Source organism: Oreochromis aureus, linkage group 16 (genome assembly GCF_013358895.1).
Source record: "Oreochromis aureus strain Israel breed Guangdong linkage group 16, ZZ_aureus, whole genome shotgun sequence".
Classification (NCBI taxonomy): Eukaryota; Metazoa; Chordata; class Actinopteri; order Cichliformes; family Cichlidae; genus Oreochromis; species Oreochromis aureus.
The window spans coordinates 33,408,576-33,435,282 of NC_052957.1; the positions used below are offsets into that span (position 1 = coordinate 33,408,576).

Here is a 26,707-nt window from a genome sequence, read left to right on the forward strand (position 1 = left end):
CAGGTTCTCCTTCAAACACGACTGTGTGTCTCTGTGATAATGTGTACAGTTTGTCTTTACAGGTACTTGTTGCCAAATGCAGAGACATGCAGATAGTCTGGTGAGAAGTCACTGTGGGGGATTCAGTTTCCTGTTTTCAGAGCCTCTTCTTTCTGGAATGTACAGAGACACTTATTAATATACATAAAATGCGATATGTTTTAAAACATGCAGATTTATCTTTACACCAGGCTGCAGATTTGAAATCCTCGTGGCTTTCCAAAGCCTGTGAATTTGCACAAATGTTAACCCTGTTCCTAAACACCAAGGATGACAAACCTTAATGACTGTTGCTCTGAGGTCTGTACTCATGAAGACATTTGAGCTTCTGGTACTGTATCATCTCAAATCTATCACTGACCCTCATGTGGACCTCCTTTGAATACAATCATCCCGCCTCTGCTGCAGGACGAACTCCCCAGCTGATTGTTCCTGCTCCCACCTGCACTTCCTGTCTGACAGAAGGCAGCATATGAGACTGGGCAGGCATGTCTCAGATTTTCAGTGCATCAGGGCTGTGTACTTTCTCCTCTGCTATTCTCCCTGTACACCCACCACTGAGCCTCCAATCACCAGTCCAACAAACCTGAAGTTTGCGCATGAGACCATAATCATCAGGCTCATATCAGGTGGAGATGACGAGCTCAGTGCTGCCAAAACAGTGGAGCTTGTAGTGGACCTCGGGTTGAAGCTAGCCCCTCCGATCCCATCTTACTGCATGCCTGCCCAGTGGAGACAGTGAAGTCCTTCCACTTCCACTTTAATTGGCTGCAATCTGCCTTCCCTACAAAACCTGTACACCTCCGGGACACTGAGACGGGTGAAGAAGATTGCTGGCGACTGAATTCAGTAAAGGCACTTTGCACATCATGCTGTACCTTATATACATATTTCTTAATTTCTAACTTGTGTTCTATATCTGTAGGTAGTTAGTATATATTCCCTTTGTGTGTATTTCTTTTTCATATTTGTAATATTTACATAGAAATGTATCTATTAGATATAATGTAAATACCATGTATTTTCTCTCTGTACCTCTGTTTGGGGGGGGGGGTTACACCACGACACCACAACAAATTCCTTGTTTGTGTTCAAACTTCACAATGAAAGCAATTTAGTTTCTAAATATAGCATCTTAATTATTCCCACGAGAAGTAATTTCATCTTTGTATGTGCATGTTACAAACTTTGAATAAGTTATGTGGATATGACATCTGATGCATACATTTCTGCATTTTCCTTGTATAATAAAATGCTGTGTATCTGTTCACAATCTAATCAAAACGCATGGACTAAAGCCGCTGTGTGTGTAAAGACACTGAAACCAGTTACTCGTAGATGGGCCTCAAAAGAATGCTGCATGTGCATTAATAGTAATATTACATTCATAATGTATCAGTCTGAATCCATTTTTAGCTCTATAGCCACTGTCTGCTGGATGTGACACACAGGATTAGTACTCAAGATGTGCTACATCAGGACCTTAAATATGGACACAGGTTTTTCTCACTGACCTCCATCTGTTTGTGGATCCAGCTGAGAGCGCACGTGATGCGGGTGTAAACGCCCGGCTTGTTTATGTGAGCACAGCCAATGCCCCAACTGGTTGCTCCAACTAGCTTCCACACAGACGAGTCCTCACAGGCAAGCGGACCGCCGCTGTCCCCCTGGAAACACCAGATAGGTGAAAACATACATACACCCCTTTCCCATTAGTACCGAATCATGTCGACTTGCCACGGATCGACACTACTCGACTCGGATCGACTGGTTTTCAACGCGTCTCAACGCGTACAGTGGTTTAAATCTGTGCTCTCTGTCATTCTCTCTTTCAGACTCTCATCTGTGCAATCCACCTCCTCCCCATCTCCACCTCACAGACACCTCTGTCACAGCTCCATCTAATCCCTAAAACTAATGTATCTCATTTTAATGCAAAAGGAAACTACAGGGAGTGCAGAATTATTAGGCAAATGAGTATTTTGTCCACATCATCCTCTTCATGCATGTTGTCTTACTCCAAGCTGTATAGGCTCGAAAGCCTACTACCAATTAAGCATATTAGGTGATGTGCATCTCTGTAATGAGAAGGGGTGTGGTCTAATGACATCAACACCCTATATCAGGTGTGCATAATTATTAGGCAACTTCCTTTCCTTTGGCAAAATGGGTCAAAAGAAGGACTTGACAGGCTCAGAAAAGTCAAAAATAGTGAGATATCTTGCAGAGGGATGCAGCAGTCTTAAAATTGCAAAGCTTCTGAAGCGTGATCATCGAACAATCAAGCGTTTCATTCAAAATAGTCAACAGGGTCGCAAGAAGCGTGTGGAAAAACCAAGGCGCAAAATAACTGCCCATGAACTGAGAAAAGTCAAGCGTGCAGCTGCCAAGATGCCACTTGCCACCAGTTTGGCCATATTTCAGAGCTGCAACATCACTGGAGTGCCCAAAAGCACAAGGTGTGCAATACTCAGAGACATGGCCAAGGTAAGAAAGGCTGAAAGACGACCACCACTGAACAAGACACACGAGCTGAAACGTCAAGACTGGGCCAAGAAATATCTCAAGACTGGTTTTTCTAAGGTTTTATGGACTGATGAAATGAGAGTGAGTCTTGATGGGCCAGATGGATGGGCCGTGGCTGGATTGGTAAAGGGCAGAGAGCTCCAGTCCCACTCAGACGCCAGCAAGGTGGAGGTGGAGTACTGGTTTGGGCTGGTATCATCAAAGATGAGCTTGTGGGGCCTTTTCGGGTTGAGGATGGAGTCAGGCTCAACTCTCAGTCCTACTGCCAGTTTCTGGAAGACACCTTCTTCAAGCAGTGGTACAGGAAGAAGTCTGCATCCTTCAAGAAAAACATGATTTTCATGCAGGACAATGCTCCATCACATGCGTCCAAGTACTCCACAGCGTGGCTGGCAAGAAAGGGTATAAAAGAAGAAAAACTAATGACATGGCCTCCTTGTTCACCTGATCTGAACCCCATTGAGAACCTGTGGTCCATCATCAAATGTGAGATTTACAAGGAGGGAAAACAGTACACCTCTCTGAACAGTGTCTGGGAGGCTGTGGTTGCTGCTGCACGCAATGTTGATGGTGAACAGATCAAAATACTGACAGAATCCATGGATGGCAGGCTTTTGAGTGTCCTTGCAAAGAAAGGTGGCTATATTGGTCGCTGATTTGTTTTTGTTTTGTTTTTGAATGTCAGAAATGTATATTTGTGAATGTGGAGATGTTATATTGGTTTCACTGGTAAAAATAAATAATTGAAATGGGTATATATTTGTTTTTGTTAAGTTGCCTAATAATTATGCACAGTAATAGTCACCTGCACACACAGATATCCCCTAAAATAGCTCAAACTAAAACAAACTGAAAACTACTTCCAAAAACATTCAGCTTTGATATTAATGAGTTTTTTGGGTTCATTGAGAACATGGTTGTTGTTCAATAATAAAATTATTCCTCAAAAATACAACTTGCCTAATAATTCTGCACTCCCTGTAGCTGTACCTGACAGGAGTCAATTCCACCATCCAGGTATCCCGCACAGATCATCCAGGAGGAGATTAAGCCCTTGTAAACCTCTGGTCTGTTGCAGTTCTGGTTGGAGATAAGTGGCACCACAGCTGAGCGCAGAACGACACTAGTGTCTCCTGTTAAAAAGAAGAATTTCAACCATATAAATGCAGCAGCATCCCCACAAAAACACCCTAAACAACACCCAACTGAAACAGAATACAAAATAAGCTTTAGGTGTCTACACTCACCATCTTCCTCTGTTGCACCCCAACCAGAGATCCAGCACAAGGTGCCCTCCTTAAACTCCTCTCCATGGCTGGGCAGGCAGATGGGCTGCACAGAGCCTGCAGGGAAAAGTGTTGGACTTATTCATACAATCTGATCTATGGGACTCCAAGGTCAGGAAGGAAAGATCCTAGGAGAGAGAGTAAAGCAGAAGGGAGGGAAGAGAGTGAAAGATCCCTAAACAGGACTGAAAGGAAGATTATCAGATAGCTGTCACTTATTTTAAGTTTGCCAGACACGGAAATATCTTTGATGCAGTGCACTGTGCAGTGTATAGGTCTAAAAGTACAAGACAGAAAAAAATAGAGAACATACACCAACTCAGCACGGGGCAACTGGTGTTCAGTGTGGAGTCACTGCTGGGAACCCATTTGAAGTGGGATGTGTTCTGATATGCACTTTTATATGTAGTAAAATCCATGTTAATAAGGATGCATTTACTGTTGTATGCAGTGAAATGTGTTTGTAGTCATGCTCATTGTTCACTTACAGTATGTGCTGAAGATTCTAACAAAGATCCACTTACGGCAGGGGTGTCGGACTCCAGGCCTCGAGGGCCGGTGTCGTGCAGGTTTTAGATCTCACCCTGGGTCAACACACCTGAATAAAATGATTAGCTCATTACCAGGCCTCTGCAGAACTTCAAGACATGTTGAGGAGGTCATTTAGCCATTTAAATCAGCTGTGTTGGATCACGGACACATCTAAACCTGCAGGACACCGGCCCTCGAGGCCTGGAGTTCGACACATGACTTACAGGAATGTGAAGTAAAGTCCTTTCTTAGAATAAAGTTACTAAACTACAAAGAATGTGAATAACAAAAGTAGTAAATCTGGCTGGTCTGGGGATTGAACTGCATCCTGTGAGTCTGCCAATGAAGATACCTGGAACGCTGTAGGTATGGCTATAAATATATGAGTGTTAGGGAGTGTTGTTAAGGAAAAAGTTGTAGTGAATGAGATGTTGAAGGATACTAATACCATCAACTTCAAGTGGCTTGGCCAGTTTCATCAGTGCGATGTCATAGCCGAGTCCTTTTTGTCGGTAACGATTATGGTATACGATTTTCTCAACAGCCAAAGCCTGGGCCCCGTGAAGCGGCTGCTCTGTCAGTCCCACATAGACTGCCCACATGGAGGAGTTTACAAACCTGAAACAGCAACAGTGACAGATGATAACTGAGAAAAGTTTACGTCAATCTAAAATGTTCCTGATGTTGGCATTTAATAAATAAACATACTGAACGTGACAACAACCATGTCTGGCGTTGTTGACCAGCAGGATGGTACATTGACTGGTTCTTATAGAACTTTTCTGCTCTACCTGTACACTCAAAGCATTTTAGACAACATCAGTCATACTCTGATGGCTGCATCAAAGAGCAATTATGTTACTGAAGACAGAGTAGAAGGAGAAGAGGAAAACATGTTTGAGGTAGAGAGAGAGAAGGAAACGTGGGAGAGAGGAGGAAAGAATCAGGGCTATGACTGGTAAATGGAGCGAGCTGGCTGATATGGGAGGCAGAGCCTTCAGTTTTCAGGCCCCTCTTCTGTGGAACCAGCTTCCAGTTTGGATTCAGGAGACAGACACTATCTCTACTTTCAAGATTAGGCTTCAAACTTTCCTTTTTGCTAAAGCATATAGTTAGGGCTGGACCAGGTGACCCTGAATCCTCCCTTAGTTGTGCTGCAATAGACGTAGGCTGCCGGGGATTCCCATGATGCACTGGGTGTTTCTTCTTCACTCACTATGTGTTAACAGACCTCTTTGCACTGAATCATATCTGTTATTAATCTCTGTCTCTCTTCCACAGCATGTCTTTATCCTGTCTCACTTCTCCCACCCCAACCAATCACAGCAGATGGCCCCGCCCCTCCCTGAGCCTGGTTCTGCCGGAGGTTTCTTCCTGTTAAAAGGGAGTTTTTCCTTCCCACTGTCGCCAAAGTGCTTGCTCATAGGGGGTCATATGATTGTTGGGTTTTTCTCTGTATCTATTATTGTAGGGTCTACCTTACAATATGAAGCACCTTGAGGTGACTGTTGTTGTGATTTGGCGCTATATAAATAAAACTGAATTGAAATTGAATATTGTTGTTTTGGATACCAGGATACATCTTTTTTTCCAGTGTCTACTGAACATCTAGTGTTGTTGTCTGTACGACCTCCATGTGTGGGCTAAAATGTGGTTGTGGTGGACGTCTTTTCAATGTCAAACTTCGAGTCATTATAGACATGGTTTTTATGCTGCTGCGATAGGCTCTGTAGTCTCATGTTTCCAGAGGGTGGAGGGCATGTTTTATGTGTGAAGGAATGCAGAGTGTTGTTGTTGGACAACAACAAGATGTTGCGTGCTCTGGATGCTAAAACAAAAGTGAGCAGATAGTCTGGTTCATACAAATCTTCTCGTACTTTCCGTCGCAACATCTCTCAGTCCTGCTACCCATCACAACCACATTCACTTCTTCTTACAGAGCTCTTCACAATAAAACAGGATGCTTGTAAAACTGAACCATGTATGATACAAACGCTCTTTTAAACTTATTAAACACATTGTACTTCATGTTTTTTACTCTATATTTCCCCCCCTGGGCCAAATCATTAGGCGTTACAATAATATTTCCTATCATCTCTATGCTGATGACATTCAGTTATACTGTTCTTTCAAAGTCTCTGAGCTTTATAAGTCGTCTTGTTTAAGTAATTGCCTGACAGATTTCAAGCAATGGTTAAACAACAACTTCCTTGCCAGTAAATTTTAGGTTTCACTTTAAAATGTTGGTTTTAACCTTTAGGGCCCTGCATGGTCAAGCTCCCCATTTTCTATCCGACCTGCTGAAACCTCATTCCTCTACCCAAGCTCTAAGGTCATCAGGTCAGAGGCTGCTGTGGATAGATGCATCTTTATCCAGAAGTGGAAATTATGCTTCTTCATGAGGCTGTTAGCCGTGTTGTGCAGCATAAACTTACTTACAGTGTGTCAGTAAAGGGTGACTTGCACTTCTTACCCGTGTGTAATGACCCCATGTTGGGGTCGTGGATTTGACACCTTAAGTTTTTTAAAGTGGGGATACATGATGAGCATAAGATTTCTGATAGCAGCTTGGCATCTCAGGCTACGTCCACACTAGCCCGGATAGATTTGAAAACGGCGTTTTCGTCTGAAAACGCTCTGCGTCCACACTGTCGTTTTCAGTCGTTTTCACAGAGTTGTGCGTCCACATTGAAACGGCGAAAACGCTTATGTTCCAGTACTGCGCATGCGTGAAACGCAAGACGATTCGACCTGCCTCATTTCTGTCTGCCGTTTATTTACTTTCCGGCTCTTTGAAACGTCGCTGCAAAATGTTGAGGAAAAGCACCGAGTTTTTTAAATGGACTAACAATGAGGTGGAGTTGTTGCTGCGAGTAACACAAAAGTACAAAGTTGCAAAAGCGAGTGGGAATTAAAGAATTTGAAGAAAAGCTGTCTGGAGCATGTACAGACTGATGTATAATGCTCTCCGCTATCTTAGTTTGATTGGTTACTTCACCTCATCACATGACTAAAATGTGTCAAAGTCTCTGTTTTCGCTGTCCACACTGCAAAAGCACCGTTTTCAAATGTATGCGTTTTTGAGAGCGTTTTCAAAACGCTGCATTTTCCTTCAGCGAAAACGCCGTCTCAGTGTGGACCGGAGGCCAAAACGGAGAGAAAACGATGCGTTTTCGAATGAAACGCATTAGTGTGGACGTAGCCACAGTTAGAAATGAAATTTAAAATGTTTTTAGAAGTATGGCTAATGTATAATTTGACTTCTAAGGTACAACAAGGCTGAGAAGATGAGGAGATGGTTTACTACGTACTATAAAAACACAATTTGTAATCTTTGATCTTCCAACTGGATCTTCCTCTTCTGGCTTTAGAGTCTCTGTTTATTCAGTTGTACTTTGGGAATCACCCTGTTGTGGTACTGGAGGGAAAGGGGAAGGTGTGACAGACTACAGAATTATACAAGCAATATGTTTTGCCCGTATCAGTAGATCTAAGAAATAAACCTGTTATGAAATTCTAAATGAGAAAAAAAGAGTTAACTGAAGCTTTTATTTATAATTATTGCATGAACTGACCAGGAATTACAGGCAGCTTTATGCTGATATGCTACATTTCTCTGAGTGTATTTGCTGCATGTAACAACCATTTATAGACCAGTAGTAATTACTCTTGCACAGGTTTTTTGCTTGCTTTAAATTTGTGCACTATTTATTTATTTCTGTATTTTTCTAATATATCTCTGATTCACCTTTTCTTGCTGACCCTTGAGCTGCTGGAACATGAGAATTTCCCCAGTGTGGGATTAATAAACCTACCCTTTACCTATCAACATGTCTGATTTGTAGTTAAGACTGTGACATGTTTTCATTATTTGCAAGCTAGAAGAGAGATCGCTCTTGAAGCCTGGTTGTTGCACAATACTAGTACTAGTACTAATACTACTTCTAATACTACTACTACTACTACTGCACAAGGGCCTCAGAGGGACATATGGCAGTGAGGGTTAGAGGTCAGACACCGAGGGCCTGCAGGTTGGGGGCTGGAGCTTGTAAGAGATTCTAACATCCAGGTGTTACAGCTGATAAGGAGCCATAAACGATCCCCATTGTTTAGAAGTGATTACCAGTTTGCTGGGGTTTTTTTTACAGACACAGAGAGTGAGAGAGATCATGTTCTACTTTACTTTAAAAAAAACGGATTTTCAGAGCTGTTCATATATGAAGCAGTCTCCATGGAAACATGGGTCATCATGGGCATTGAGTGTTAAATTGTGAGAGTTTGAATAAAACCTGCCAGTTCCTGCATTTAAACTGGAGAGCAAAGAAAAGTTGTACTATTGAAAATAACTTTATCCATAAAAACCACGTAAACAGACATGAAAATAAATGTGTCTGTAAAACTGGCTGTAACCTCTGAGAGCTATAAGACAGACTGAGTCTGCTATCAAAAACAGTTTGTGTTGTTAATCCTGAACGATTCCATGTTACTCCACACACAGTTAGAAAATCACAAAGTTTGACCATAAAATCCCAGAATAATTCTGGGATAATAATTTCTGCAGCAGCAGAAAAATATCTTTCCATGCCACTGTGCTTTCATTTGAAAATAGAAAATGTTGATGTTTTTTTAAAATCTAAAACATAAAAACAACAAAGACTTAAGACTTTAAAGATGTCCTGATGAAATCTGTGAATGTTTAGATTCACCGATGTTTCCATCTGAGAGCAGCAAACGCTGAAGTTGGGTTTTAGAAATACAAGACGGGAACACGAGCCCGGAGAAGTAAATGCATCACAGAAGCTCCCTACATTTGTTCAAATAAAGTACAAGTGATTTGCAATAAACAAAAAAGAAGGTCCATGAGATGGTTCACGTCATCTAAGAAAGGCTGGAACAGAACCTCGAATGTTAAAGTTCACTTCCTGTCTGTGTGGTCATTGTATTTTTATCACCCGAGCTAATGTGGATGCTGTAAAAGCACCTTGACTGAAAAAGAAGCACACATTTGGAGAAATCGTGCTGTAGCTTCAAGTTTTCTGTCTTTTCTTTGACAAAAGAAAAACAGATAAGTCTGCTTGGTATGTCGATGTCATGTCAGTAATTCACACAGACATGTGTGAGGTTAACAGTTAAGGTACGGTCCTCCGTACAGCCTGTACTTCAACATAACCCTGACTGCAGTTTGGACATTTAAATGACATTACTCTTTAGGGACTTTAAGATCACATCCAGCTTTAAAACAGAATCTAACATCAGCATTCTTGCCTCTGGAAATAGCTCTAAGATATTAAGAGAATATGGCAAATGCAATCACAGGATGGCAAAAAAATGACTTTAAAATGAGATCTTCTTGTTTCATTGGAACAGTAAACTACCACAACAACGACTACGTGCAGCTATGTAACAACAAGTACCTGCTATGGAGTTTTTCATGTTTTGCATGCAGACTCAGGGCTGCTGGTCTCCTCTTGGTATTTTCTCATGGGTTGCGGGGCAGCTGGTGAGGACTTGTGTATTTCTGGAGAGTCTGCAAAGCTGTTTTGGCTGAAAAACACTCTGCACGCTTCACTCGTCACAAGGCCGTAAATTCGGCTCATTGGTCAGATCAAAACCATCTCCTGCTCTCTTAGTGGCCGAAGCGAGAGCCCGCCTCTCTGAAATGACTTTTCTGACAGTCAGGGAGGAGTTCGAGATTGCGGCCTGGGGTTACAGTCAGGTAGCTCTTTCCAGTAGGTGAAAGTGAGGCAGGCGAGAGTTTCCGCTCACTCTGGGTTGCTGGGGTTGAGTGTGTTTGGGGGTCATAACCCCCCAAACTGCAGTTTTACATGGATCAGGTTAAACACAGGCCTTCTCCGCTCTCTGACTGGTAAAAGCGAGAGTCTGCCTTTCTGAAATTGTTTTATTGAATGAAGGTTTTTCTCACTGGTGAAGGGTAGGGCCAGCTCTATTTTAAATTGCTTTATTGTTGGATCGGGGAAGAGTCCCAGCTCAGGTCGCACTGTGAGACAGAGAGAATGTCGTTTTACCCACACTGCTGTGTGAAGACGCATTTTTACTTTTCTCGGGGCTCCTTGCTCTGGTACGACCGTCTCACGCTGACGTGGAGCGTGTGTACGGCTGACTCTGATTCTGAGCGGTGCATGCACCTTCCAGCTCTCTTAATCCTCGCTGCCCTCTGTTGCTACAAAAGCACATTTTCCCACACTCTCTCTCACCCTCACCCTCACCCTCACACACACACACACACACACACACACACACACACACACACACACACACACACACACACACACACACACACACACACACACACACACACACAAACACTTGACTAAAAACGTGGCGTTTTTTGTCAAAAAAGTCTTGTGCTGTGAGCACGCATACAGGCCATTTGTACCTCATGATTCCAGGTCTTTCTGTAGCTCTCCACAACTGTTCCTTGGCTCTTGGACAATGCTGCTTTTGCACATAACGATCCAACCAGAATGGACTCAGCAGGCTCAGATTCTGTTCACCGTGCCGTAGTCATGCAAAACAAGCAGCTTTGCCAGCTCTGAATTTCTGCAATGACCCGAGAACTGAGAACTCACCAGAGAACTCTGGAGAACTCGCTCAACACCTGTTCAAAGTTAAAGGTGTGATGCAAACTCTAGTTACAGGTGGTCTGTCTAGCCCACCAACTTCTATGTAGGTTTATCCAGATTTCAGTAAAGGTGCCTCTCCATTAAGCAGTCTCACCTCTCCCAAGCACCCATTTCAGTGGAACTGTGCAGCCCAGGCCACCTTTGACAAGTTAAAACAACTCTTTGCCACAGCCCCTCGTTCTTATACAACCTGACCCAAGTAAAAACTTCATAGTGGAGGTGGACACCTCTGATTCAGGAGTGGGAGCCTTCTTCTCACAGCAAGATTCATGTGCCTTTTTCTACCTTTTTCACTTCACATTTTTATCCCGTAGGAAAAACTATGACATTGGTGATCAGGAGCTGCTGGTCATTAAGCTAGCTTTGGAAGAGTGGAGGCATTGGCTGGTGGGCTCAGAGCATCCACTCATAGACTGGACTGATCACAAGAATTATTTATCTTCAAACTGCTAAATGACTCCCATCAGACCAGGTGGGCCCTGTTCTTTACTCTCTTTAACTTTTGCTAAACTTACAGACCTGGTTCTCGATATGTAAAGCCTGACAGTCTAGACATTTGGTCTATCCAGACAGGTCACACGAAAAAGAGACTCTTCTGCCTGTGTCCTGTGTTGTTGGTTCCCTAACCTGGGAAACAGAGTCCGAGATCCGAGTGGCCGGAATGAGGAACCTGGTCCTGGGATGGGATCTCCAAATTGACTCTATATCCCCATGAGAGTCTGGTCCAAAGTCATCTATGGAGCTCACACTGCTAGCTTCACTTGCCATCCTGGCATCAACCAAGCCCCTATAGTCCTCCAGCATCTGTTCTGGTAGCCATCTCTAGCCAAAGATGTCCACAGGGTTCTAACCTGTTCAAAACAAGTGCTCTACATCTCCACCCGCAGGGCTCCTGAGGCCGGTAAACCCCTGGTCACCTGTGCTCTATATCACTTTGGATTTGTGACTGGGTTACTGCCATCTTCAGGTAACACTGTCAGCCCTTACAGTCATCATCAAGAGTAAAAGAATATTTACAAGATAGTGCTGAAACCTGGTATGGTTTGCAGATGGTGGCACTGAGAAAAAGACAGGAGGCAGACCTGGAGGTGGCAGAGCTGAAGATGCTAAGATGTTCATTGGAAATAAGCAAAACGGGCAGGATGATAAATGAGTCCATCACAGGGACAGCTCAGGTTGAGCAGTTTGGAGACAAAGTTAGAGGGACAAAGCTGAGGTGGTTTGGACATGTGCAGAAGAGGGATAGTGGATACATTAGGCAAATATGTAGCTGCAAGGCATTAGGAGAAGAACATGGATACAACAAGGACTTATGCTTCACAGACATAAGCATAATGTTTTATGCCCGCTCAACAAACAGGCCATTGTTGTCAGTTTCTGGGTTCCACAAATTTGAATGTATTAAGAAGAACCAGATGTTAATGCTTGTAGAGAATGTAAAATATCTACATCGGATTGACTCACCCATACACACAATGTGCTGCAGTGATGACCCAGTATGGGGATATGATGGAGCCTCCACACAGGTGTTCATTCCTAAAATGGAGGCTAACTTGCCAGGGGAACTGGCCTTGTTTCGAGATGTTACCTCCAACAATACGTGTCCTGTACTGGGGCCTGACTCCACACTCTGAGGGCACAGAGAAATAATGTGTTAAGCAATTATAGTGTCACCACCCATCAAGAAGGTTAGTACTGTCCTATAGTGATAGTGTGTTGGTTGGGAACGAAGTAGCTTTCAGAGCTTTTGTTTTTTCTTTTTTTCCTCTCTATTTTTTTTCTGTTCAAATTGTGTGTGATTGGTCGACTACAGGACATCTGATAGTCCACATCAAATAGTCATTGCTATGCACTGAGCAGGAAGGGGAAGGGCCGGGGGAGGGGTTACAGACTCAGCACATACCAAAGGGGTGGGGGACGGTGGGGGGGCTGAGGCAGAGAAAGAGTATAGCCACTACAAAGACAACAAGCTGGAAATGTGAGGAAGTAAGTGACACATTAAATTTGGATACACTTCAGTTACACTGACAACAGAAAGAGTAGCTAAAATTGTTACATGGATGCTTTTTAGTTTTACATATTTTAATTTATGTTATGTCCTTTGATCTTCTGTGTTGTTTCACTGTAAATAGTTCAAAGTTTATGCATATTGTACGTACAATCAGTGGATGGATCTTTTTGTCTACCTGATTATAAACTGGTTAAAGTTTGGTATTTATTTTTGTGCTTGATATTAATTTTTTTGCAGCACTGTCATATGTTGAGGTTAATAAGCCAAATAAATAATAAACATTTGATATAATGTCCAGTTCTTTGGGGCGTATCCATTTCAGGGTCACGGGGATGCTGGAGCCCATCTCAGGCCTGTTGCAGGGCTAACACAGAGAGACAGACAACCAATCACACAAGAAGTGTTTCAATCTTGAGTAAAGTAAAACATATTCTGGACCACAAATCACTCCACATTCTCTATTGTTCCCTGATTGCACCGTATTTGCATTACTGTGCAGAGGTTTGGGTTTTAATCCATAAAACTGGTTACAGAGATCATACAAATCCACTATTCTTAAAATCAAAAATACTAAAATTCACAGATCTGGTTCATTTTCTTACGGCACAAATTATGTATAAAGCAATAAGCAACCTACTTCCTGACAATATTCTAAAACTGTTTTCTAAAAGGGAACGGAGATTTGAGGGGGAATTAAATTTAAAACATCCTTGTATCCGTACAACACTAAAAAGTTTTTGCATCACTGTTTGTGGAGTGAAGCTGTGGAACAGATTAAGTAAAGAAATGAAGCAATGTCCGAGCATGGGGCAGTTTAAAAAGCGGTTCAAGGGTACAGGGAGGAGGCAGAGCTCTGATAGGGTGTTCTTGTCCAATATTTTCATAATGCTGATTTGTGTTTATGTGTGCACCGGTATATATATATGTCTGTGGGTTGTGTATCCTTTGAGGTGTTACTGGGGTTATTAAATATGTGTATATACATACACACACATATTCACTTCCGCTTATCCTTTTCAGGGGTGCTGGGGTGCTGGAGCCTATCCCAGCTGTCATAGGGCGAGAGGCGGGGTACCCCCTGGACAGGTCACCAGTCTGTCGCAGGGCTAACACACAGAGACAGACGACCATTCGCACTCCCACATTTACACCTATGGGCAATTTAGATTTTTCAATTAACCTATCCCCACAAAGTGCATATCTTTGGACTGTGGGAGGAAGCCAGAGTACCTGGGAGAACATGCAAACTCCACACAGAAAGGCCTGATGGTGGAATTGAACTCAGGACCTTCTTACTGTGAGGCAACAGTGCTAACCACTGTGCTGCCCCTATATGTATATATAATTAATAAATAAATTTAAAATAATAATAATAATACATGTAACACATAATGTAATTGTAATGAGGTATTTCTGTAGTGTATTGATTACTAAATAGTGGAAAGGGGGTGGGATTAAATAAGCTTATGCTTCTTCCTGCTCCTCTATGAACATGAAAGGGTTTTTTTTGTTTGTTTGTTTTCTTTTTGTTTTGCTTCGTTTGCTTGTTTCCCTTTTATTTCTATGTGGTTGTATTTTTTTTTTTTAACATGCTCAAAATAAAGATTCATTTCAATTCAGTTCACTTGCATTCACAATTTAGAATCACCAATTTATAATTTTGACCCAGGACCTTCTTCTGTGACACACCAGTGCACCACTGCACCTTGATATAATGTTTGTTTTGTAAATTAGGAATTTAAGGAAATTAAGGAATGTAATGGATTACTTTTAAGAAAAGGTTACATTTAATAAATGTAATTAGTAGTAATGAAAGTGATGTGTAATAACTTACATTTTTGGGGGTAACAACTTCAATACTGCTGACCAAAAAAAGCCACTACTACTACTACTTTGATGAAACCCTGCTCTGTACTAAAAAGTCTTGAAGGAGAATGTCTGGCCATCAGTTTAGGCCCTGAATCTTAAGCATACATGGATTATGCAGCAGGTATGATCTGAAACATGCCAGCAACTCCACTGCTTAAAGCCTAAAAAAAGGAAAAAAAAGCAGGTTTTGGAAATGTCCAGCCTGCTGAAAAAACAATTTTCTACCATTTCTACCGATTTAAGCATTACATTTAAGCATTTAAGCAACGCTTAAATCAGAGTAAAACAGTTAAATTTAGTTTGTTAAACATTAGGTCTGTCTCTTCTAGGTCCCTGTTAGTAAATGATTTAATAACTGAGCAACATATTGATTTGCTTGGCCTCACAGAAACCTGGTAACAGCAGGATGATTATGTTAGTTTGAATGAATCAACATCACAATCATACTAACATTTCAAAGTCCTCAAAGCACAGGCCGATGATGGTTAGTGGTAGCAATCTTCCATTCCACCCTATATATCAACCATAGACCCCAAAAGACTTTCAATTAATTTGAAAGACTGATGCATAGCTTTGTCCAGTCTTTGTCAGTCTCATGTGAAAAAGAAAGCCTCAAATCAGAAATATAACTTCCGAGTATAGCAAGTATAACAAACGTGCACCTGAAAGCAGATAACTGATAAGCTGCAGAGGAAATTGTGTCTCAGTGAATTAGAAGATCTTCATTTCATTTGTTGCTCTATCCAAAGAGTCAACATGTATTTTAGACCCCATTCCTATAAGACTGTCCAAAGAAGTCCTACCATTAGTTTATGCTTTATTCCTCAATATTTTACCTTTTATGTCAATTTTTTTTTTTGAGAGATTAGTTGTTATACAGCTAAGTCATCATCTGCAGAGGAATTGTATTTCATATTATATATCCGACCAGGGCAGATATAGAGAGATAAAAGCCAGAAGGATAAACCAGATGTTCTCCATTGAACCATCCAAGATGTACTTTCAGTGCCAGGGAAAGTATGAGAACATCATCACCAAGGCTGGAGGTGGAGCACTATTGGAAGAGCTGAGCATAACAACAATGCTCAGTGGTTAGTGGATCTAAGAGCAGACCACGGTAATCTCCTCCCTGAACAGGCTTCAGTCACAGTCACAATGGGAGACATCCAAGAAACAGCATGAAGAGTTGGAGAGGACCAGGGCCTGATATGACTCACTCCAACTTGCTAAATAAGCTAACTGCACTCAGTGAGTGTCTGGCAGCACAAACTAATCAGCTGCTAAATCATTTGATGCACCCAGATTGACCAGCTGCAGGCCAGATAGTCCTGATCCTCAAGAATCCCCAAAGGAGACTGGTCCCATCCAACTACTGGCCAATAATCTGCCTCGGCACATCATGGATGTTCCTGTTAGGCCTCATAGCAGCTAACATGAATAGGCACATGATTCATACTCTAATATGTAGAACTGTACAAGATTAACAGGACCCTAAGAGCCTTCATCCGGAATAAAATGGAGATGGGAGGAAAAACACAAGAGGTTAAATGTTAGCAAGAGGTTAGCTGTTCTGCATAGGTCTGAACCCTCTCAGCCAGATCATCAGCAAGACTGGCTACAGATACCGAATTCAGAATGGAGCAAACACTCTCTACATGAATGACATCAATCTGTTTGCCAGGAGTGAACGAGACATCAGTTATACAGATCCATATCGAAACGTCATTTGGACTGGAGAAGTGTAGTCAGATGGTAACAAAGAGTGGGAGAAGACAACATTACAGACATTAAGGATCTCAGAATCCCAAAGGCAAATATGAAGCGTGAAGAGGCTGCTAGGAAAGCTGTAACCACCAAATACCTGCAGAGTAAGGTAAGTCCTGAGGACTCAGCTGAATGGGAAGAAAAAGATCCAGGCAATACCTATGCCCCACTGGTCATCAGATACCCTGCTGATACAATAACTGGTCAAAGGAGAAGACAGAAGACACTGACATCAGGTCAAGAAAGCTCCTTACCATGCAACGAGGGTTTCACCCCAAGTCCAGCAGAAGCAGAAGAAAGGAGGCTGAGCACTAGTGTGTGTCTAAACCACTACCCAGCAGCAGAAACCCAAGAAAGAAGAGGAGTGAGAAGAGAAACCATTATGGAAGGACGGGCCCTTGTATAACATGGATGACTGGCAGATAGAAGAAGTAACTAATATTGAGAAATCCTAACAATGGCTGGACAAAGCTGGACTGAAAGACAGCACAAAGGCACTAATCATGGCAGCACAGGAACAAGCTCTAAGCACAAGATTGATAGAGGCTGGAGTCTACCGCACCAGGCAAGACCCCAGGTGCAGGCTTTGCAAAGATGGCCCTGAGACAGCACATAACAGCAGGTTGCAAGATGGTAGCAGGCAGGGCATACATGCAATGCCATAACCAAGTGGCTAGAACAGTACATTCAATTCAATTCAATTTTATTATATATCGCCAAATCACAACCACAGTCACCTCAAGGCGCTTCATATTGTACAGTAGGTCCTACAATAATACATTCAGAGAAAAACCCAACGATCATATGACCCCTTGAGCAAGCACTTTGGCGACAGTGGGAAGGAAAAACAGGTCTGCTGCGACCGGTTGGGGTGAGAGAAGGAAGACAGGATAAAGACATGCTGTGGAAGAGAGACAGAGATTAATAACAAGTATGATTCAGTGCAGAGAGGTCTATTAACACATAGTGAGTGAGAAAGGTGACTGGAAAGGAAAAACTCAATGCATCATGGGAATCCCTAGCAGCCTACGTCTATTGCAGCATAACTAAGGGATGAAGGGAAGCCGATACAGGAGAAATCTGCTCTTTCTTTCTAGTCCCTGTCAGTATTGTTGCTGCAGCATTTTGGATTAACTGAAGGCTTTTCAGCGAGTTTTTAGGACATCCTGATAATAAAGAATTACAGTAGTCCAGCCTGGAAGTAATAAATGCATGAACTAGTTTTTCAGCATCACTCTGAGACAGGATATTTCTAATTTTAGAGATGTTGCACAAATGGAAGAAAGCAGTCTTACATATTTGTTTAATATGTGCATTGAAGCACATGTCCTGGTCAAAAATGACTCCAAGGTTCCTCACAGTGTTACTGGAGACCAAGGTAATGCCATCCAGAGTAAGAATCTGCTTAGATACCATATTTCTAAGATTTTCAGGGCCGAGTACAATAACCTCAGTTTGATCTGAATTAAGAAGCAGAAAGTTAGCGGCCATCCAGGTCTTTATGTCTTTAAGACATTCCTGCAGTTTAACTAATTGGTGTGTGTTACCTGGCTTCATGGATAGATAGAGCTGCGTGTCATCTGCATAGCAGTGAAAATTTATGCTATGTCTTCTAATGATGCTGCCTAGGGAAGCATGTATAATGTAAACAGAATTGGTCCTAGCACTGAACCCTGTGGAACACCATAATTGACCTTAGTGTGTGAAGAGGACTCTCCATTTACATGTACAAATTGGAGTCTATTAGATAGATATGATACAAACCACTGCAGTGCAGTACCTGTAATACCTACAGCATGTTCTAATCGCTCTAATAGGATATTATGGTCAACAGTATCGAACGCTGCACTGAGGTCTAGCAGGACAAGCACAGAGATGAGTCCACTGTCAGAGCCCATAAGAAGATCATTTGTAAATTTCACTAAAGCTGTTTATGTGCTGTGATGGGCTCTGAAACCTGACTGCAACTCTTCAAATAAGCCATTCCTCTGCAGATGATCTGTTACCTGTTTGACAACTACTCTTTCGAAAATGTTTGATATGAAAGGAAGGTTGGAGATTGGCCTATAATTAGAAGAGACAGCTGGGACTAGGGATGGCTTTTTAAGTAAAGGTTTAACTACAGCCACCTTGAAGGCCTGTGGTACATAGCCGATTATTAGAGATAGGTTGATCATATTTAAGATCGAAGAATTAATTAATGGCAGGACTTCTTTCAGCAGTTTTGTAGGAATGGGGTCTAAAAGACACGTTGATGGTTTGGAGGAAGTAATTATTGAAGTTAACTCAGAAAGATCAATTGGAGAAAAAGAGTCTAACTTAACATCGATGGTACTAAAAGTAGCTGTAGATAATGTTACATCTGTGGGATGATTATTGGTAATTTTTCTCTAATGATAAAACTTTTATTTGTGAAGAAGTTCATGAAGTCATTACTAGTTAACGTTAAAGGGATTGTTGGCTCAGTAGAGCTCTGACTGTTTGTCAGCCTGGCTACAGTGCTGAAGAGAAACCTGGGGTTGTTCTTATTTTCTTCAATCAGTGACGAATAGTAAGATGTTCTGGCTTTGCGGAGGGCTTTCTTATAAAGCAGCAAACTATTTCTCCAGGCTAAATGATGATCCTCTACATTTGTGACACGCCATTTCCTCTCCAGCTTACGAGTTATCTGCTTTAGGCTACGTGTTTGAGAATTATACCACGGAGTCAGGTACTTCTGATTTGAGGCCTTAGTTTTCACAGGAGCTACAGTATCCAGAGTCGTGCGTAGTGAGGAGGTAAAATTATTAACAAGATAATCAACCTCTGTTGGAGTAGCGTTCAGATAGCTGCTCTGCTCTATGTTGGTACAGGGCATTGAAGATGATAACAGTGGGTGGATTATATTCTTAAACTTAGTTACAGCACTTTCAGAAAGACATCTACTGTGATAAAGTCTACTCTCCACTGCTGTGTAATCAGTTATTGTAAATGTAAATGTTATCAGGAAATGATCAGACAGCAGAGGGTTTTCAGGAAACACATGTTAAATGTTCAGTTTCTATGCCATATGTTAAAACAAGATCTAGAGTGTGATTAAAGTGGTGGGTGGGTTCTTTTACATTTTGAGAGAAGCCAATTGAGTCTAATAACAGATTAAATGCCATGTTGAGGCTGTCATTTTAGCATCTACATGGATGTTAAAATCACCCACAATAATTATTTTATCTGAGCTGAGCACTAAATCAGATAAAAGTCTGAGAAATCAGAGAGAAACTCTGTGTAAGGCCCAGGTGGACGATAGATAATAACAAGTAAGACTGGTTTCTGAGTTTTACAGCTGGGGTGGACGCGGCTAAGCATCAGGCTTTCAAATGAATTAAAAGTCTGTCTTGGTCTTTGTTGATTAATAAATAAAAATAGGTGTGGCAAGCTTGTAGCATCATACTCAAAAAGATGTGAAACTGTAACTCCTGTCAAAGGTGCTTCAACAAAGTATTGAGCAAACACTGTGAATACTTAAATACACATGTTATCTTGTTTCCCTTTTTTTCTCTTTGTCGTTATGGGGTATTGTTGTAGAATTTGGAAGTGAAAAACTAATTTAATCCCTTTTGAAAAAAGGCTGTAACATGACAAAACACAGAACAAGCGTATGAAATACTTTCCTATATAATAAAACACTCAAGAAAACAAATGCTGCATGCTTTCTCACCTAGACACTTTAGAGTTGTCACCAGGCCTGAGCTGCACTGTGTCTTACTGTGGTGAAATAGAAACCATAGGTCAAATGACATGGAAGCTCAGCAGAACTGAACACGTACAACAAGTTAAAACACTCCTTAAAACAAAAGCTTCAAAATACTTTGATGGTGTACTGGACTAAATGTCATCTTTTATTAATCTTATTCCCTCTAAGCTGTAATGTGACCCATTCTATTTCTTAAAAATAAAGGTAGGATTTGAAAAGCGCTGGCTCTTTAAATGCTCAGCCACTGGACAGCTGTAGATCAGGAGGTAATTGGTGGGTTGTAATTTGATGTCTGGCTCTTCTGGTCTGTATAGTAAAGTGTTGTTGGACAAGACACTGAAGCCAGTGAAGTGTATGTTTGCACTATTTTGCCAAAGGTATTTGCTTTGGTTGGGTGAGTGAATACTTTGTCTCAAAAAACTAATATATGATATTGCCAATCTCAATTATTATTATTAATTTTTAATAACACAGAATTTATTTAAATAGTGTTCTGTAGCAGTCCAAGGTCTGTGGTTATCAGAAGTCTTTGATGTTTTCATGTGTGACCCCAGGGTACATCTATAGAGCAGTGCTGGAACTACCTGTGGCTGATATATTAATAGTTTGTCTCTTTTCAATTTGTAATATTTTCATAGTTTAGTGAAAATAGAGCTCACTGATCTGTAAGACCTTTTTTGGAGAGTATTTTGTTTGCCTCAGATTGGTCAATATTGAGGCGCTAACATTTTTAAAAAAATTCTGATTGGCTAATTGGATGACAATAGCAGTGTTATCAGTTTGGGGCAAATACACACTTTCCATTTACTCAAATAGTACAAAAGGTGTGTACACCTGATAGATGGGGCGTTGTGAAGTTTGATTATCTGTGACTTGTTCCAGTGGAAAGACATCAGGTCAGTCTGAAGGTCCTTCTCAATGTAGGTCAGAGAGATGAAGAAAGACTCTAAATAACTGAAAAACAAAAGGGTCAGGGTTATGTTCATATATATCTTTGATATACTTCAAATATTTCAAGTATGATTAGCTCCTCCAGAAGAGACATGAAGCAGAGAACCCTCTCTCCTTGAGGGGAGAGGGTTCAAGGTAACAGGCCTTTCACCAAGTTAGCGATCCTTCCCTTCGAGCCTTATTTTGAAGTGATGTCAGCTGCAGATGATGTTGGACACAAACTGAATAAGATTTCTTTATAGAAGATGTATTAATATTTTTTGACATACAGTGTCTTGGTATCTGAGATGTTACAGTATTCATGGATGTTTCATCCCATCTTCCACAGGATAATAAAGAAAATACATCCCAGACAGTTTCCAAGTCTGTTGCAGTAACTGTACTTGAGTACTTTAATTGGACATAGTTTAATCTGGTCAAATGGACCACTGGCCCACTGGTCCACCACCTTTGGAGCAGTGATCCACTTTTTAAAAGTCCATCCAAAACAAGAAAATGTACTAAACAAAAAAAGGATACGAATAAGAAATGTATCATCTCAGCCTGACATCTAGACACTGCAGAAATGAATGAAGCATTGCTGTAACCTGGAGTATCCAAGCTGCTTACAGGCAGCTCTGCCCAGCCTGTTGTTCCAGTCTTCTGAGCAGACTGTCCTCCATTTTCCCTGGATCTGAACCTGCAGGACTGAACTCCTCCCACTCAGACGCACTGAGAGACAGAGACATGCGACACAGAACAGAGACAGTACACTCAAAAACATAGAGTACTATCCTGTTTTTTTAAAACATAGAACTGCTGTTCTGGCATCTTCAGTTAATGCCAACTGAGCACATCTGATCTCGGGAGCTAAGCAGGGCCAGGCCTGGTTGTATGGGGGTCCACCTGAGATCCCCCAGATCCTGTGTGTTTGTCCTGCAGCCTGGCATTGCTGTGAGCTGACCACACGGAGAAACTCACACAGTAATATGAAAACAGTGTCATCCCACAGCCTGTTTACACCCTCACATCCTTTTTCCTTCTCATGCTTGTGGTGCTGTAGATGTCACTAAAGTTGTGCTCAGGTCATTTCAAACAGTTAAAAAAATCCCAACAGAAGCACAAATATTTCTGTGCAGTTTGCACAAAATGCGTCTGCTAGCTAAATTTACACTTGTTGTATTTCCATATGTGGAAATATTAAAAAACTAAACAACACTTCCAGTCTATACCGTATGGCTGTGTGTGTGTGTGTGTGTGTGTGTGTGTGTGTGTCTTACCACAGCCGAGCTCGTCTTCCCCATTTTTGCAGTGAAGTTTTCCGTCACACAAGTAAATGTTGTTGATGCACTGAGACGAGGAGCCACACTGAAACCTCCCCGAGCAGCTCAGGCCCACTGTAGGCACAGATGAAACTGTAGATAAGGAAGGTTCTAGAAGTGCTTGCTTTGAGGAACGTGGGTACTGAATGATTAGGTCAGTGTTTGGTAACACTGCAGACATAGTGCTGGTCTGTAAGGCATTTTGTTGCTTGTGTGGAGTAAATTTTATTTTTGTTTCAGTATTTTATGTATTTATTGATTATTGCCTGAACATTTTAATAATTTGTGTGATTCTGTCTGAGTTGCCATGTTAAGTTTTGTGAATTAGAGCTTTGATAAATAAAAATAACGATCCACTAAATTCTGTCTCTGTCATTCTTCACACAGTGCTATTGAGGTTGTGACCACCAACCACGTGACACATTGAACGTGTAACAATCCTGACACTTCAGTGGGTCCATTTTTGCAAAATGTAGAGAGTTACCACAGCACCGAGCTCCTTACATCCAAGGCCAACGCTGAGCAGGACAGCCACCCCGAGGATGCAGCATACAGCGAATATCAGAACGGCAAAGCGATGGGCTAAGATTCTGCTCCTCCAGCTTTTATCCATGTCATCGTCTGTGGACAGACGGGGGTTAGTGAAAATTTGCTGTGCCAACAATATACAATATGAGCACTTGAGTTTTCAAGGTTTTTCATCTCCAACACTAAACGACGCTAGGCTTTATTACACTGACTGTGTGCTTTATTTAGTCAAAGTATGTTAATGCCTGAGCCAAGGAAACATGTCTACACACTGTGGCCCTTTGCAAACACTGATCTAGCAGCAGGAAGATTATTTTGACATTTTTCAAGACAATTGTCAAAATAATTTTCTTCAATATTACTCAGACCTTTTGATAGAAAGCAAATTGTAAAAGTCATTTTAAAAAGGGAGAAGTGAAGAAGTCCAAGTAACAAAGAGCTGAAATACTTACTCTGTAAAGGGTCTATTGTATTGTAGTTAATTGGATTTTTTTGCTGATCTCCCTTTAGTTTTACCCTTGAACAGTAATATTTCCATTATGTTATACAAGTACATATTCACCCCTAGAGTATCACAGCGCCTCACCTTGCATAAATGGCTGCACTTTGGTAATGGGCATGGCTGGACTGGGTGGAGGTTGGGGATCTGCTGGTTTAGTGCAATAGTTCCCAAACTGTGGCTCAGTAACAAAGCTGCCCAGGGGGCTGATGTTCAGACTGGTGGGGGTCTCGACAGTAGGGAGGTCTTCTTCTGTCACCGAGACCACGTCTATCGTGGAGGAGCCTGGTTGCTCCGGTGCGTCTTTCTTTGGTTCCTACGTGTAAGATTGAAAAAAAAAGGTGATTCAGATACAATACAGCTCTAACAATGTTTACATTTATATGACATTTACAGCCAACACAAGACTCGCCAGAAAAATGTTTGTGTTAGTTGTGACTGTCAAACTGAAATGTCCAAATTTGCTGTAAACCAGAACTAGCTTGGGTTAGCAGCAACATCTGGGCCTGAAGATTAAATAGTTGAATTGTTTTCATAATTTAACTATAAGTCATGGACCTGACTGCTCGGGCCCACAGGTGTGCTGACACTATAGCTGTTTTAAACAGTGGATTAACAAATATCATCTAGACGCAGTGTTTCCAGTGGGAGAAACATTTCGTCACTCATCCAGCTGACCTCTTCAGTCTCAGCTGACTGCAGGTTTCCAACCTTATAAACAGGACATCTGCACAATGACTGAAACCAGCACCACTGAAGGAACAATGGGCTGGGAGGTCAGTTCCTTGATCATTAATATGCAACTTCTATGACCACTGATAAACAACCAACAACAAACGACCTTTTCCAAAGGTTTTTGAATTCACTGAGAAGGCTGATCTAGCTCAGCAGGAAAAGTCTAAGACCAGCCAATAAAGGAAGTTTGACTTACTTGTTGTGCACTGGAAACACCAGCGAAATACGGAGAGTGCCCTCAGCAGCCAGAAGAGAGAAGGCTGCCCCACTGAGGATGTGGACAAGTGGGTGAAAGCACAACAAATGCAGCTGAAAGTTGTCTCAGCAATGCAAAGCACCCAGCATCCAACATCAGCACTGAGGAGAGGAAGGCTCTCACATCACTTAGTAATGACAACAACATTATTATTCTTATTATCCTCAGCATCCACCAAGTGTGTTTGAACTGTGTCTTCATTCCACCTACTTCACATACAAGGGTCAGTTCTACAGGCAGAAACATGGGTGTGCCATGGGCTCCCCAGTTTCACCCATCGTGGCCAATTTGTACATGGAAGAAGTGGAAAAGAGGGCGTTGCTATCCTACTCTGGAACACCACCAAGCCATTGGTTCAGGTATGTGGATGACACCTGGGTGACAGTCAAAGCTCAGGACGTACCACAATTCACGGATCACATTAACTGGGTGGACCGACACATCAAATTCAGCAGGGAGGAAATGAAAAGGCAGGTTAGCCTTCTTAGACTGTGAGATTTCCATCAGTAATGGGGGACATGTAAAAGCTGTCGTGTACCGTAAACCCACACGACATACAGATCAGTATCTAAGGTTTGACTCTCATCATCCACTGGAGCACAAACTGGGTGTCATCAGGACGCTACAACACAGAGCGAACACCATCCCCACTGACACAGCAGCCAGGGAGGCAGAAGAACAGCACATCAAGAAGGCCCTGAGTAATGTGGTTATCCCAGCTGGACTTTTGTCAAAGCTGGAAGGCACCTAAAGAAAGCTCCAGCCGATCCAGGAGAGAAGGACAACCGCTGCCCAGGCGAAAACCTGTAGTGATCCCATATGTGTCAGGAGTATCGGAACAGTTGAGATGCATTTTTTTCTAAACACCGGGTCTTTGTGGCTTTTAAACCCCAAAATATGCTGCGCCAAAACCTGGTCCACCCCAAGGATCGGGTCCCTCGACACAAACAGAGTAACATAGTGTACGCTGTTAAGTGCCAGGAGGATTGCCAGGATTTATACATCGAGGAAACCAAACAACCTCTAGCGAAGAGGATGGCACAACACAGAAGAGCCACCTCATCAGGCCAGGACTCTGCAGTTTATTTACACCTACAGGCCAGTGGACACTCTTTCAATGATGAGGATGTACACATCCTGGACAGGGAGGAACGCTGGTTTGAGCGCCGGAGTCAAGGAGGCCATTTACGTGAAAAGGAAAAGACCATCTCTGAATCGAGGAGGGGCCTAAGGGTACATCTGTCACCATCTTACCATGCTGATTGCAGCCATTCCCCAACTCTCTGTGAATGGGACTCATGGCCATTGATCAGTGGTTGTTGATCAACAGTGATGGAAATTTGCATAATACTGATCATGAAACTGACCTCCCAGCCCATTGTTGTCTGTGGTGCTCGTTCCAGTCATTGTGCAAATGTTTTGTTTATAAGGTTGGAAACCTGCAGTCAGCTGAGACTGAAGAAGTCAGCTGATTACAACGAAACGTTTCTCCCACTGAAAACTTCCAGATGAACAGAATCAACCGTTTGGGATTTCCTTACCTGGATGATTGAGCACGCATCAAGACAATTTACTTGAACAGACCTCTGATTAACAGATGAAATTCTATTGGCTGAGATTAGATGAGCCAACATGGAGGACAACAACAGTGATGTAGGGAGCAGGTTGTGGTGAATGTATTAATCTGTCAAACACTCTTTATCCTGAGTTGATTGGGGTTTGATTGTAACCAAAACAATTCTTTGGATTAAATTTATTTAGATTTTTCCCCTTATTATCCTCACTTGTTATTTTCAGATTGGCTGGCCCAGGCACATGGATCTCTTAAGAGAAGGAAAAGACTGACAGTCTGGTCATAAAAGTTAGAGCTTTACAAGATTTACAACAAGTTTCACAAAAATCTCTGGCAAAGAGCCCTGAAATGAAATATCTCCCTCGTTACTTTAAAAGCCTGACTAACAAAGAGGTGTTTGCTCACCTTCCTGAAAAAGGCACTTGTTACTCAGCTTTTGGCAGCAATCAAAGCTTGGTTTATAG

At 41.9% G+C, this 26,707-nt stretch overlaps 1 protein-coding gene across 1 annotated transcript; it reads right to left on the reverse strand.

Annotated features, from left to right (window-relative positions):
- Positions 1 to 17: 17 nt before the first annotated feature.
- On the reverse strand, positions 18 to 26,049 carry tmprss3a (transmembrane serine protease 3a). The gene is made up of 12 exons (XM_039599815.1): positions 26,038 to 26,049; positions 23,767 to 23,995; positions 23,157 to 23,273; positions 22,611 to 22,727; positions 21,939 to 22,062; positions 21,235 to 21,354; positions 12,491 to 12,694; positions 4,831 to 5,000; positions 3,813 to 3,908; positions 3,556 to 3,698; positions 1,554 to 1,706; positions 18 to 152 (listed from the first exon to the last, which is right to left on the reverse strand). The coding sequence occupies exons 1-12, from the start codon at positions 26,047 to 26,049 to the stop codon at positions 123 to 125; spliced, it is 1,515 nt and encodes a 504-aa protein (XP_039455749.1). The 3' UTR covers positions 18 to 122.
- Positions 26,050 to 26,707: the final 658 nt, after the last annotated feature.

Coding starts and splice junctions, on each gene's coding strand:
- tmprss3a (XM_039599815.1), bottom strand. Junction 5,001..12,490: donor GCAGCACATTGTGTGTATGG/GTGAGTCAATCC, acceptor TTGCTGTTTCAG/GTTTGTAAACTCCTCCATGT. Junction 1,707..3,555: donor GTGGAATTGACTCCTGTCAG/GTACAGCTACAG, acceptor TGGTGTTTCCAG/GGGGACAGCGGCGGTCCGCT.